Source organism: Mauremys reevesii, linkage group 2, assembly GCF_016161935.1.
Source record: "Mauremys reevesii isolate NIE-2019 linkage group 2, ASM1616193v1, whole genome shotgun sequence".
NCBI lineage: Eukaryota > Metazoa > Chordata > Testudines > Geoemydidae > Mauremys > Mauremys reevesii.
In genome coordinates this window covers 249,114,229-249,129,629 of record NC_052624.1, presented here as the reverse complement: position 1 = coordinate 249,129,629, position 15,401 = coordinate 249,114,229, and the positions used below count along the sequence as shown (strand labels likewise).

The 15,401-nt window shown below is 41.5% G+C and overlaps 1 protein-coding gene across 26 annotated transcripts in view; it reads right to left on the bottom strand.

Moving 5' to 3' along the window:
- Positions 1 to 15,401, bottom strand: part of VPS13B (vacuolar protein sorting 13 homolog B) — a 917,098-nt gene that overhangs the window by 755,948 nt on the left and 145,749 nt on the right. For all 26 annotated transcript variants that reach the window (XR_005593500.1, XM_039522053.1, XM_039522058.1 and 23 more), the window contains 3 exons: positions 7,424 to 7,692; positions 4,459 to 4,554; positions 3,973 to 4,095 (listed from right to left, as the gene is read on the bottom strand). Coding sequence is in view for 25 of the 26 variants with exons in the window: in XM_039522053.1 (XP_039377987.1) it covers positions 3,973 to 4,095; positions 4,459 to 4,554; positions 7,424 to 7,692 (488 nt within the window). In the remaining variant the exon portion in view is untranslated. The remainder of the gene's footprint in view (positions 1 to 3,972; positions 4,096 to 4,458; positions 4,555 to 7,423; positions 7,693 to 15,401) is intronic.

Below are 15,401 nucleotides of genomic sequence, written 5' to 3'. Positions count from 1 at the left end.
ACTGGTCGAAGGAAGATAGGTCCCTCCACATAAACATCAGGAAGCTCAAAGCGATTCACCTAGCCTGCCAGGGAGATCAGGTCCAACACTGCCTGGAAGCAGGCCTTCAGAATGAAGGCTCGGGCTCACGTGGAACCGAGGACCTCCCCTATGAACTCTATCCATCCATCACACCGGCTTTAAGGTCGATTTCTTTTACTTTATCAATAGGCCCAGGTCGTGGCAGGTGGAACGTACCAGATCAAGGCTTCGTTGCACCTGTTCCTGAGATCTGCCTTTGATGAGCCAATCGTTGAGGTACAGGTAAACCTGGACACCTCGACGCCTCAGGTAAGTGGCCGCTGGCACCAAACTTTTTGTGAACATCCTTGGGGCCAACAAGAGTCCAAAGGGCAGTGCCCATTACAAAAAGGAGGAACTGTCTGTACCCTTGGAAGATGGAGATATGGAAATAAGCATATTTCAAATCAAGGGAGACGTACCAGTCTCCTGGATCCAGGGAGAGGATAATGGAAGCTAGGAAGACAATGCAAAACTTCAACTTCCTGAGAGATTTGTTGAGGCACTTCAGGTCCCAGGATGGGTCTTAGGCCCCCTTTTGCTTTCAGGATTAGGAAATAATGGAAGTAGAACCCTTTTCCTCTCACTTCCCAAGGGACCTCCTATACTGCCCCTAGCTGCAGAAGGTTCTTGACCTCTTGAATGAGGAGATGCTTGTGAGAAGGATCCCTGAAGAGAGACGGAGAAGGGAGGGGGGAAGGGGAGGTGCCTAAGAATTGCAGGGTGTATCCCAGAAGTCCAAGGTTACCCACGACCAGACTGAACAGTAGTGGTGTAGGCGGTTGAGGAAAGAATGAGGTGGATCCAGGAAGTTGACTGGGACTTCACTCTCAAGCGCACCCTAAAAATGAGCACTTCTGGCCCCGATGATGCTTTGCCAGGCTGGGTTGTGCAGGTGAGTGGGAGAAGGAAGGGCACTGACAACTAAAATTCATATCTCTAGCCCTTCTTCTCTAGCCGAGGCTGACAGAGCCTTGAAGGCGGGGGTCAGATGGAACTGCTTCCTCGCCGACTGACGTGTATGCAGACCCAGCAAGCAGAGGTAGCCTGAGAGTACTTTAGTCCATGCAGCCTTGCATCCATTTGTTCTGCAGAGACCATTCCCATCAAACAGGAGGTCCTGGATGGAGGACTGCAACTCCTGGAACAAGCCCACAGTTTGAAGCAAGGAACTGCACCTCATGACCACCACTAACGCAACCATCCTAGCCACTGAAACGGCCACATCCCACATCATTTGGAGGGAGAATCTTTCCGCTGTTGTACTTTCCTTCACTAGGGCCTTGAATTCTTGGGCCAAGTGCCGGGGCAGAAAATCCTTGAACTTACGGAGGAAGTTATATCTCCGCAAAAAAGCCTGGTGGTTTGCAACCCTGAACTGAAGGCTAGCCGTTGAATACATTTTCCTTCCAAAAAGGTCCCGTGCCTTGGCCTCCTTAGTATTGGGGGTAGAACTGGTTTGCCCCATCTGTCTTTCTCGTTGGCCACAGAAACAACCTGTGACCCTAGAGACAGGTGGGTGTACAAGCATTCGAACCCCTTGGCTGGGACGAAATATTTCTTTTTAGTTCTCTTGGAGATGAGTGGGACTGAAGATGGGGTTTGTAAGAGGGCTTTGGGTATCTTTAACACCCCATCATGCACCGGAAGATGTCCGACTTCTCCACCATCTCCTCAAACTCCAGTGGCCACCCTTCAGAGCAGGACCTAGTGCTCCTTGAAATCCTCCATGGGCTAGCTTGAGAGGGCCCCACCACAGCTTCACCTGGAGAGGACGACAACGACTGAACCACCAGGGGAGGGCCCGGGTCTTCAATCCCCATGGGGGAAAGAGGATTTCGGGGTGCGCACTCACTCCTCCACTGCAGTGTCTGATTGCATTTCGCGCACTGAGCCTGGTACCGCCGGTTGCTTTTCCGAAGTGGCAACTGAAGACTGGTGCAAAGGGGGCATCAGCATAACAAGAATGCCCCAGGCATTCCAGTATAGTCACTGTGCCGTGCTGCCAGGACGGCATTGAGGAGGTTGATGCAGCTCAGGTGCCCAGTCGCGCTGGTGATGCCTCGGTGATAGGCTGAACTCCCTTACCAGGCCAGAGGAATCCCCTTCTGGTGACCACGGTGGGGCCGTCAATGCCTGAGTCTGGCAGCTAACCATCACTGTGGGTGAACGATGCCTCAAATAGGCGGACCAGTGCCGGGAGCAGGCAGATCAGTATCGTGTCAGAGAACGTTCCCATGGTCTAGGTGATGGCAACCCATGTTGTGGAGACAGTTGGCGGGAGGATGACCAGTGCCAGCCATACAATGACCAATGCCTCCCTCCGGGTGAACCTCACTGAGAGGGTGGAGATTGGGAGCGCGGTGTCTGCTATCTAAAACATAGAATCGGTGACCAGTACTGTTGCGGAGACCTGGGGTGCAGCGACAGGGAGCGCTGCCTCTGCTCTGGAGACCGGGGCTGTTCACTTGCCCTCTGTGGGGTTATTATGGCTAACTTGTTCTTGTGGGGAACCTTTTCTGGGTCCATTGCAGCATGCAGTGCTGACTGCACTGGGAGAGTCCTTTGCTCTCAGGGCACCAGGAGGGCCTGGGAAGGCATTGGCCCCGCTATGAATCTGGTCCCCTACCACTCCCTGGAGTCAGTGGCAGCTCTCTCAGGGAGCTAGGAGGCCCCATCAGGGAGGCACCCCCATGTAGCTCCAGGGTGGGCAAGTGACCAAAACTGGGTCCTTTACCCGATGCCCCTTGGCCTTTCTTGCCCAGTGCCGGGGAGTCACGCTTTTTTGACTTCTTTTTGGGCACCAGCAAAGTGCAGCAGTGCTGGAGGAGCACTGCGCACCAAGGTTGAAATGGTAGGAGTCAAGTCCGGCCAGGACCACTCCGAGGCTGGGCAGAAGGCAGCCTCAATGAGAAAGGCCCTCAAACAGATGTTGCACTCTTTTTTTATTCTGGGATGAACGTTCTTACAGATGCAACACTTGTCCTTCACGTGTGATTCCCCCAAGCACTTCAGGCAGCTGCTATGGGGGTCACTAATAGGTATAGGCCTGTTACTGTCAGAACAGGGCTTAAAACCCAGAGACCAAGGCATGCCCCACCTGGGGCAAAGTCCTCACCAGGATTCTAACTTACTAACTACAGTACTTAACAATTACTTTACTACCTAACTACTGTAAATGAACTATTTACAAGACACTAAAAACTTGAAGAAAGGGAGAGAACTGCTGACCATTTGCTAGGCAAGGGAAAAAGATACTCTGTCCAACCGCAATGGGTGGTAAGAAGGAATTGAGAGGGCGTAGGGTCAGCGGCACCTAATATACCAAGGCATAGCACAGTACTACAGAGGACACCACAGCCAGCTCATCAGATACCGCTAAGGCAAAAATCTCAGACAACTGTGCACATGGGCACACACACACCTAGAATGGAATTAACATGAGCAAGCACTCAAAGAACCACCATGGCTGTTGCAGGGAGAAGGATAGGGAGTTCAGAAGGTAGCAGACAGGATTCAATACAATCATACATGCCATGATTGTTGAAAAATAACTCTCTCTGAAAAACATTTAGAGCTTTCACATGGAAGGTGCAGTGTAGCTGCAATGTATTAGTAGCTGTAGGATTATTAAATCAGAAACCCTGGGCAAATAAATGCACAGGAAATTGCATTACTAAGAAATAAGTGTATAGTTTCTATGGTTCAGTAACTTTACAGCATCCTTTCTCTCTGAGTGAGACAGTTCCCCAAAATCATGCCAGTTATACATACTACCATTAAACACTGGATTCCTGTGACACTGTACTCTTCGCCACAGCTAAGAAAATTACATATTTTTAATATTTTAAATCAATAAAGCAAAACAGCACTGCTGTATTTAACAATCAGTAGTATTTCTAATAAACTTACTGCATCACTTCTGTTCACATTCTCTTCAAAGTCTTTAATTCCCATAATTCCTTTAAGGCACATAGCTTGGCAACCAACAAAACCTATTTGGCAGTCAAAGAAAGGCTCTCCCATCATAAGGGCCTATTGGAGGAAAAACGTTATATGACAACAAATACTATACAACTGAAGATATTAAAATATAAAAAAAGTAGAGAAAATTTAAATATATTATATGGTAAGCTTTACAAGTGTAGTTTTTAATTAATCAAGTAATTAATTCAATAAATAAATTTTTAGAACTACACTCTTACCAAATCTTAGTACTATGGTGTTCTAACTTTGTAGTAACAGAGAATAGGAATTACTTTATTAAAAAAATAGAAATATAAAACCAAATATTAACTGCCATTTCAAAATATTTAACTGATGAAAAATATTTACTATACATCAATTTGCCAAGACATTTACTATAACCTGAAAAATTTAGTCGTAATGGAACATTACCTCAACTGTGGTTCCTTCTTGCTCCCAAAGTATAACTTCTTTGGATTTTACTTTCTGAGGGCTATAATAACTACTTTCAGCTTGCATTTCAGTAAGCTATGAAACAATATGATAAACACCTTATATTAGCCAATATTAGCATTAAATAGCAGTAATCTGTCATTACTATAAGAATTGATGAAGACAAATTAAACATTAGTATAGGCCAAAATTTATTATTAGGCAGGAAACAGGTGCAGTAACAACAGCTGTAACACATTATCCATATTAGAATACATGAACTTCTAGCTGAAATATGCCAATTTAACCTCAAATACTGCTAAGAAAGTTTTAAACAGTTTAGTATTTTTATTTACCATCTCTTTTTATATCAACATTGTATAAAAAGTAAAGTAACAGATATGTGGCTGCAATACACATGCCAGTTTATAAACTGCTCTAAAAATCCATAAACTTATTAAAACATTTATGCTGCATAGTAAATAATTCACAGCATAAATAACATTAAAGAAAACTTTATGAACTTGAATCATACCTACATTTCTTTTTTGTCATGTTATTTTAAAATAAAACTCCATTAAATTATATTTTCTATGCTCTAAATACTTAGATACTTATCAAAACTTTAAAACTGTAAATCATGCAATGGAAAAAGTTAAACACTATTATATGAAGTTTTAGTACAACTTTTCTTTGTTTTGCATTTTTATAGTTTGATCTGCTGAAATTAATAATTCAAGTTTTAATTTTTATATAATACACACCGGCTCTCATTACTTAGTTATTTGCAAGAGCGTGTAGAAATGGTTGCCATTTCTAAGTAAAATTCTGTATCCCAAAAGCTCAAGTAAAATTGGTTTTAAATAAATAAATAAATAAATAAATTTTAAGAAAAGATAACTGTTCAGCTGTGTGCAATTATTGTGGAGGAAAAGCAATTAATTGATTAAAAGAACTCAGACATTACAAGAACAATTTTCAACATTATTAGAAAAATGCTACATTTAATTTGGCATGATTTTTTAGCTGGAATGGTATCAACTGTTCAGAATGCTAATGTAGAAACTTGACCTTATTTTTTGACCAAAATATGAACCACAAATTAATTCCATACATTCTTAGCATGCAAGCAGAACAATGAATTCTAGTGTTTTCCTCCTAAATGTCACCATACTGCTCTCATATACCACTTTACATTCTAAAAATATAAAATGCAAGATGCCATAATTTATAAGTAATTTTTACCACATCCTAAGATTAAATGCACAAGCCTATTAACGCAACATTAAGAGGCCCAATCCTGCAACCCTTGCTCACGTAAATCAGTGGTTCTCAACCAGGGGTACATATATCCATGAAGATATGCAGAAGTCTTCTGGGGGGACACCAACTCATCAATTTTGCCTAGTTTTACAACTGGCTACACAAAAAGCACTAGTAAAGTCAGTAGAAACTAAAATTTCATACTGACAAAATGAGAAAGTAAGCAATTTTTCAGTAATAGTGTGCTGTGGCACTTTTGTATTTTAATGTCTGATTTGGGAAGCAAGTAGTTTTTAAATGAGGTGAAACTTGGGGTACACAAGACAAATCAAGCTCCTGAAAGGGGTACAGTAGTCTGGAAAGGTTGAGAACCACTGACATAAATAGGTCCAATGACTTCAGTAGGATTTCTCATGTGAGCAAGGGCTGTAGAACCAAGATTCAATACTGCATATGGGAATACAAAACAAGGCAAAACTGTTTAAGTTCCAACTGCGATTTTTAAAAAATTACAACTCCCATTCTTTTAAACAAAACAAGGTAAGTGAAAATCATGGGAAAGCTGCATATTTTCCTCCATTCATATTAATTAACATTTTTAACTAAACAGAAGACATGAAGATATGTTTCAAGTACCTAATAAATCCTTTAAATAAAATTATTTATATTCTTACATCAGATTAAAGTGTCAAATAATTAGCAACTGTCAGAGCTGAAGTGGTTGAAACTTTAAGCCCTTTTTCAGCAACATGTCTTTTTAAAAGGCAGATTCTCCACCACCCTTTCTTTTCCTGCTCTAAAGCATTCTGGCTTTTATTCAACATGTGCCTAAGTATAAACTCATCAGTAGTCTTTGGTCGGGCTAATCATGAACACAAAATTCGGCATGTGTTTAAATACTTTGCTAAACTAGGCCCCTATTTTTATCAAGTTAATTCCTGTCAGTAAATCTTAGTGTTTTATCAGTAATTAAGTTAACAAAATTACATAAAATCAATGACTGCCCAGTATTGCTTTTTGAAAATGCATAACACGAATAAGCAGAGATCTATCCATTTATTATTTGAGATTATTTTGATCACTGATTTATGAAAAAAATTACACAAATCTCAATGTGCGTGTGCGCGCGCATGTGTGATTTCTTACTTTACTGTTCCTAAGGTGACTCCCAATAGAAGTGCAAGTATTTAAAAATGTCAACTAAAATTTACTTTAATCTTGGATGTTCCTGAGTAACAAGTCCAGTTCTATCTATTATTACACAATAAAGAAAATAACTCCAACCAGTATCAAATTGCTATATCAGCAAAAGTACTTTTACAAGAAATCAAGTGAATTTGCAAAAACGTCATGTAGACTCAGAAGCCAATATTAAAATAAATGTTCATGGATACTCTTTGGTATTAAGAACTTTTTCTTTCTTTCAAGTTTTTTATCTATTTTAGTGCTAAATTAAAATGGTTTCCCTTCAGAATTAGATTTTTTTTTCACTGAATTAAATTTTGTATCAGTCATCTCACAAATCCAAGTTAACTGCAAATTGTTTGACGAAGAATAAAACTTTACAATTGCTTCGTATTTTCAGCAATGTAAGTTTTTCCTCTCTTTACTAAAAAGACAAATAACCATACACTGAAATCTAATACATTAATTCATTGCTCAGCAAAACAATTATTAGACTATAATGTAGAGATGTACTTACCTTGAAAGTCACAGTTGCCTTTGTGCAGTAAAACCCAATAGAAACAATAGGATCCTTAAGGGCCTGGGATTTCTGCTGATGCAGTATTGTTCCACCTTCTGTTCCAGTATAGTCATCTTCTCCATCATCATAACTCACAATAGCAGGAACAAAGGACCAGGCCCAAGAAACCCATCCCTGCTGCTGATCATCATCTTGACGCATGTAGGGTTCTTGGTTAATATACTGGGTAGAATATTGCATATCTGAACCTGTTTCATCTTCTACACCTTTTGATACAAAATATAAATCAAATTTCAACTCAACAATGATTAAAGGCTCTTCTTTTATGCAATGTCCACAATTATAATATGTAAGCAGTTATCTGGGGTAAGTTTCACACACCATTCTCTTGTCTCTGGTCTCATTAATACCAATACAAATTTTTATAAATAAAATCTTCCCGCTAAGGCTTCCTAAGCTCCTAAAAATATATAGAGAGAGATTTTAAGGTATCAAATCTGAGCTCTGATGACTTTCACCGATATTTTCCCTTATGATTACAGAAATGCTATGGACTTCAAGTGTTTTTCTCTATGGTACATGTTTCTCAGTCACATTCAGTCCTCCCTCATTGAGACTATTCTTGAAGTTTCAAAGCAAATATCATTAAGTAAGGCAATCTTAGAACTTTAAAGTTCAATTTTATAAAAAGTCGGAGGAAAGCTTTGTTTTTAAAACCCCCAGCAATGAAAGTTTAACACAGTCGTATGCTCATGCCTGTGTACTATGGTGATTGCTACCCTATAAATACACTTTATCTCAATTATACAACAACCCCTTACTTTCAGAGATGTGTACTGTATCACCACCATATAATTCACAATACTCAAAAATAACATCCAGTTTTAGCACAGAACAACTTTTAATTTAATGTCAAAGAATTATGTTGGCCTTTATTTTGGTCCCTTTTCCTAATTCGGGGCTTAATGCATCACATTATTTTTCTATTTACTGCTTTTTTCTCTGCCTTTCAGGGTACGCACGATTTTAATGACAATTTGAGAGTCCTTCCTCTTTATGAGATAAAAACTTAGATAGTAAACTCTTTGGGACAAGAAGGTTACTATTTTTCCATGTCTGTACAGCTCCTAACTCAATAGGGCCCTGAACTCAAGGCGCAACAGAAATACAAATAAAGAATAATGATCATCATAATGGAAAAACACTGAAGTTAATGGCTGATGGCTGTTTCAAAATGAATTGAGAGACGACTTCTCTGACAAACAATAAAAACACAAACTAAACAACATAAGGCATATATTCTAGGAACAAAAGCCCTGTTGACCAGAAAGGAGGGAAAAGAGACAACAGGTATTAAAGTAAATAAGAATGGTATGATCTTACTCCCACGGATGTTCATGCAGTGACTTCAATGGAATAGAACTGAGTGTGAAGGAGGAAAATGAATTGAAAGGTATTTTTAATTTTTTTTTATTTTGAAATAATTTCCCATTTCATACACCCATTTGCATTCTTTTCTGTAGGGTTCTCCTTCCTCCTCTCCACCGAATCTAAATTTTGGAATTTCCCTGTTACAACTCACGCAGTGAGAAGCAGAGGTGGCAATCTTAATTACTGACAAACAGCCTGAATATATTTACAGTATAATGTTGCCTACATATTATCACTACATGTGGGCATGGTGCTTCATGGCAAGGGAGGAACAGTCACTATCTTAAAACAAGTGAAAATCTAAATTAGACATACAAGAAATTAAAATAATTGACCAAAGAAAGAGGAGGAACAGGACAAGGAGCAAGGGATACAACAAATTATTGTGATTTTTTTATGTTGTATATTCACGTATCTTATGGGTCTGGATATTTATTTTGAGAAAGGGTAAGGAAAGAGGTCAATAGAAGGCCCTGGATTAGAGCTCAGCAATAGAAAGATAACAAAATAAGTTAATTTTGAAAAAAAATCTAAAGATGTCAAGTGACCTGATTTTTAGGAAGAAAGAACTCTCCAGGTTTGAGGGAAGGAGGCAACATCACGAAAGGTATAAGGGGGAAAAAGAGGAAGGAATCAACACAGCATGAAATGTAGGAATAAAACAAAGAGTAGAAGGAAAAGAGAGATAATAAAAAGCAAGGCTGGAAAAAGCACTCTTCTTAAGTTATTAGAAAGCTTTTCTGAGTTGAGTACCATCAACTCCTGCAAATTTGAGTTGCCATTTAAATAAAAGGTTTTAATCCTTAGGGTTGTGCAGATCACCTTCCAAATAAGAGTACCATGTAAATGAATGCAGTGCTATCTTCCAAAGTCTTCAAAAAGTCCCACAGCTCAAAAAAGATAAGGTGGGATGCAGAGGAGCAAAGGGAAGCCAAAAAGGGGAAAATGGTATACAAAAACAAGAGCTGTAGTAAGTTACAGCTGCAAAGTTTTAATATGATGTTCATTTATAATAACTTACAATTAAATATAGATAGGACTATAAACCATACACAACTGTTTCATCCATATTAAATTGCAGAACGTGGATTTGAGAGAACAAGGCAGCACGGGATTTTTTCTCCCTGGTTAGTGGATATTAAGTCATTTTTTTCAAGCTCTGATAAAAGGAAAAGGGCAGAAATTAAGTGAAGAAGAATTAATTAAGATGAGCTCAAGGGAGTTAAGTCCTGTGTGGAAAGAGGTTCAAAGTCATAGAATCATAGAATATTACGGTTGGAAGAGACCTCAGTAGGTCATCTAGTCCAACCCCCTGCTCAAAGCAGGACCAATCCCCAACTAAATCATCCTACCCAGGGCTTTGTCAAGCCTAACCTTAAAAACCTCTAAGGAAGGAGATTCCACCACCTCCCCAGGTAACCCATTCCAGTGCTTCACCACCCTCCTAGTGAAAAAGTTTTTCCTAATATCCAACCTAAACCTTCTCCACTACAACTTGAGACCATTACTCCTTGTTCTGTCATCTGCTACCACTGAGAACAGTCTAGATCCATCCTCTTTGGAACCCCCTTTCAGGTAACTGAAAGCAGCTATCAAATCCCCCTTCATTCTTCTCTTCTGCAGACTAAACAATCCCAGTTCCCTCAGCCGCTCCTCAGAAGTCATGTGCTTCAGCCCCCTAATCATTTTTTGTTGCCCTCCGCTGGACTCTTTCCAATTTTTCCACATTCTTCTTGTAGTGTGGGGCCCAAAACTGGACACAGTACTCCAAATGAGGCCTCACCAATGTCGAATAGAGTGAAATGATTACGTCTCTCGATCTGCTGGAAATGCCCCTACTTATACAGCCCAAAATGCCGTTAGCCTTCTTGGCAACAAGGGCACACTGTTGACTCATATCCAGCTTCTCGTCCACTGTAACCCCTAGGTCCTTGTCTGCAGAACTGCTGCCTAACCATTTGGTCTCTAGTCTGTAGCAGTGCATGGGATTCTTCCGTCCTATGTACAGGACTCTGCACTTGTCCTTGTTGAACCTCATCAGGTTTCTTTTAGCCCAATCCTCTAATTTGTCTAGGTCCCTCTGTATCCTATTTCTTCCAGCATATCTACCACTCCTCCCAGTTTAGTGTCATCTGAAAACTTGCTCAGGGTGATGTCCACGTCATCCTCCAGATCATTAATGAAGATATTGAACAAAACTGGCCTTGGAGGCACTCCGCTTGATACTGGCTGACAACTAGACATAGAGCCATTGATCACTACCTGTTGAGCCTGATGATCTAGCCAGCTGCTTTCTAACCAACTTATAGTCCATTCATCCAACCCATACTTCTTTAACTTGCCAGCAAGAATACTGTGGGAGACCCTATCAAAAGCTTTGCTAAACTGAAGGAATAACATGTCCACTGATTTCCGCTCATCCACAAAGCCAGTTATCTAGTCATAGAAGGCAATTAGGTTAGTCAGGCATGACTTGCCCTTGGTGAATCCGTGCTGACTGTTTCTGATCACTTTCCTCTCCTCTAAGTGCTTCAGAATTGATTCCTTGAGGACCTGCTCTATGATTTTTCCAGGGACTGAGGTGAGGCTGACTGGCCTGTAGTTCTTCCTCTTTCCCTTTTTTAAAAGATGGCCACTACATTAGCCTTTTCCAGTCATCCGGGAATTTTCCAGTCATCCAGTCACTGTTAGGACCAGAGAATAGCTTCCAAATAGATCTACTAGATGGCATCCTATTATTTAATAGCACATCCTGAACCTCTTTACAATAAGACTCTTCTCAAGGGTCTAGCTATAGAGCATCCAGGTAGTTAAATGAAGTGTCTGCTAATTTGGATGGAGTAGGCAATGGCAATCTTGAGAAATTAGGCCTGAGTCCAATGGAAGCGATATCAGAGCTTTCACCAAAAGAGACAGGAGAGTGGAGAACCAGTGCTGCCAAGGCCAAGTTGGGGCTATAAGTGTGATTCAAGCATGCTCTTGTCTGATTTTTAGCAATACTCTAAACAGCGGGATTGGTGGGAAAGCATACAGAAGCTTGTCTGTCCCAGGCAACAGAAAAGCATCCATGAGGACTGCTACCTTGCAGGAAGCAAAAGTGCTGGCACTTCCTGTTGGTGCTCACTGCAAACCAGTCTACCTGGGCAGACCATCACAGCTGGAAAATGTACTGCCTACATCCAGCTGGAGAGACCATTCATGCTCACATGTAAATGATCTGCGTATGTGGACTGCAAACTCATTCTGCACTTCTGAAAAGTAAGACACTTGGAGATTGATCAAAATGGCAGTGTAAAAATCCCAGAGTTGGATTGCCTCTTGGCAGAACAAAGACGAGCAGGCCCCTCCTTGCTCACTGAGGTAGAACATCACCGCTGTGTTATCTTTGAGAATGAGCAGGCTTTCCCCTTGATATGGGTTAGGAAAGCCTGACACATGAGTTGGTTAGTTCTCAACTCCCTGACATTTGTGTGTCCAAACAAGTCCTTTGTAGACCATTACCCTTGCCTCTGTAGTGAATCCAGATGAGCCCCCAAACCCAGAGCAGATGCTGTCTGTATGTCACTAATATCAATGAATGTTAACGCAGGACAAAGGGAACGCCTACCACATAAGTTTACAGGGTTTGTCCACCAATCCAGAGAGGCTAAAACCTGAGAGGGTATCCCCACCACAAAGCTTCCAGAGTGACAACTCAGAAAATACGGAGGCTAACCAAATCTGTAGTTCCCTAAGGCGCAACCTGGCATGACAGACTATGTATGTGCTCCAAAAGCCTCATACAATTCCATGCTCTTGTGGTTAGGTGAACCTTGAGATCTAAAATGATGGATCAAATTGTATGAAATCTTGGCCGTGGAAGGAAAGCTCTAGCTTGAGTTAATTCCAGGACTGCCCATATGAATTCTATCCTCTGAACTAAGGAGAAGATAGACTTCCCTGCGTTGATTAATAGTCTCAGTGCATTGAAGTTTGACTGGATAAGACTTACACTGGATAGTACCTGAACTCTTAACCAGCCTCTCTCAAGCCAGCTGTAGGGATACATTTCCTCAGAAATGCAGCTACCATGCCATAAATTTTCTAAAAACTTGTGGAGCTGTGAACAGGCTACAGTGGAGCATTATGAACTGGTACTGAGATTGGTTTACCAAGAACTTTAATACTTCCTGCAGCCCTGATAGATCACTACATGGAAGAATGTATCTTATAAGTCAAGGCAGCCTACTAGTCTCCAGGATCCAGGGAGGGAATAATGGAAGCCAGCAAGACTATGAGAAACTTCGTATTTTTCAGATATCTGTTGAGTTGAGGCAGGTCTAAAATCAGTCAGACTTCCCTTTGCTTTTGTGTAAGGAAATAATGGGAATAAAAAGCCCAACCTTCTGTGACACTTCTGAACCCCTTTTACGGCTCCCAACTGAAGGAGATATTGTAACTCTTGGAGGAGTACTTCCTTATGAGAGTGGTCCCTGAAGAGGGACAGAGAAAGAAGGTGGGAAGGAGGGGTAGAAACAAATTGAAGGGTGTATCCCACTTCCACAATCCTTAAGACCCATTTGTCTGAAGAAATTCGGGAACAAGAAGCTAGGAAGTAGGATACACTGTTTGCAAAGAGAGGCTGGAATTTTGGAAACTGGTATGGAATCCTTGACCGACCCATCAAAATGTTTGTTTAGCACCCTCGCAGAGTGTGTAGATGAACCAGGAGCTGCTGCAGTAGCAGGAGTATATGGTCTGCGCCTATAACCTCTACTCTTTTTCCTTCGCAGATCTTGGAGAAGCACAGAATAGAATATCGGTGGGACTGGTAAGGATGAAAGTGTTTTCTTTTCAGGGCCAATGTATATATACCCAACAACATAACATTGTCCTGGAGTCCTTTAATCCAGGAAGTTTCTCATCCATCTCTAACAGAGAGGGATGACCTTTCAAATGGCTGGTCCTGAACAGTTTGCTGGACTTCTTAGAACAGGTCCAAAGACTGCAGCCATGAGCACCCACACATGATGATGGCAGAGACCATGATCCTAGCAGCCCTTCAGCATCATTCAAGCTGGCCTGTAGTGATATTCTTGTTACCAGCTTCCCTTCATCTACCAGTGAAACTCTTGTTTTGCATCCTTCAGCAACTTATCCTTAAACTTCAGTATAGAGTCCCAGATATTGAAGTCATAATGCCCTAATAAAACCTGTGGATTGGATTCTAAGTTGTAACCCAGCTGTACAAAAGATTTTTCTACCAAACAGGTAAAGTTTTTTGGCATCCTTTGATTTAGGGGTAGCAGCCTGCTGTCCCTGGCATTCCCTCTCACTGGCAGCTGTGACAACCACCAACCCCAAAAGGGGGGAGGGAATAAAAATGCTCAAAGCCTTGGGAGCATACACAGTAATGAGGCTCAACCCTCTTGGGTGTGGGAGGAGTGGGTATTCCACAGGGCCTTGACGGGTGGACTCTAAAATTGCCTCATTAATTGGTAAGGCCACACAAGACAGGCCAGCTGTGGTTACGATGTCAATAAATCTATGGTATGACTCCCAAAACTTCCCTTCACTTGGATATCCAAGGCTGAGGCAACGCTTTTTAAGAGCTCTTGGTGTAAGTGTACGGGGAGATTTTGGCAAACGAGTAAACTGCCTAAACCACTATTGCTTGTTGCTAACAGTAGCCATGTTAGCCGGCCATACTGAACCACTATTGTGTGTTGCTAAAGATAGCCAAATCAGCAGGTCGTAAACTGGTCATGCAGCGGGCCTCAACATAACCAAGACAGGAGGAGAGGGGGTTTTGGGTGCCACAGACAGGGTAGCTTGACCCCTCGCCCTTCCTGCTGAGAATGTTGAAATTGCTGATGCATGTATTTTAGAAAAACAAGAAGTCTGTTTATATGTGCCCCTGGGAATGTTTGTCAGGGCCCCAAGACACGTTGGGAAGGAGGGGAGGGAAAAAAACATATCTGGTAAATTGATGACCATAAGGAAATCTCCTGCTTGATCTTTCAAAAACTGCTTGCTTAGCATGTTTTCTTTAAGGGATATGTCATTATGTCACTAATGTATAAATAAGGGGGAAAAGTTTGAGGTAACCAGACTACTCAGAAGAGGCTCTTCAGGGACATTCCCTCCAGATGCATTTTGGGGTCTGCACCAGCAGACAGAAACCTGGCCAGCAGAAGCCTGTTACAGTGCCACTCAAAAGCCACACTCAGCTTCAGTAATTATTGAGGGTTGGGGGTGTTTTACTAACCTGTTGAGGACGTGTGTAAGTGCTTGAGACTAAGTAAAGTTTAGCTTTAAGTGAAAGCACTCTTATGTTGTCCTGTTTGTGCCAGCCATCCATCGGTCGGACGGCCGTGTCTGCCTTGATTTATTTCCTGACACCATCCTCGCACAGAGTAAAAGTTACCAAAAGCTTTGGGTTGAAAGAACCTGGGTAACAGAAGGCTTGGTGTTATCAAGTGTAGGTTAGGACACTCCCAGGGATACTGCTTCATCTGGGGAAGAGGAGGATGGAGTTAACAGAGGTTGAGGCTGAGTCTCCTCT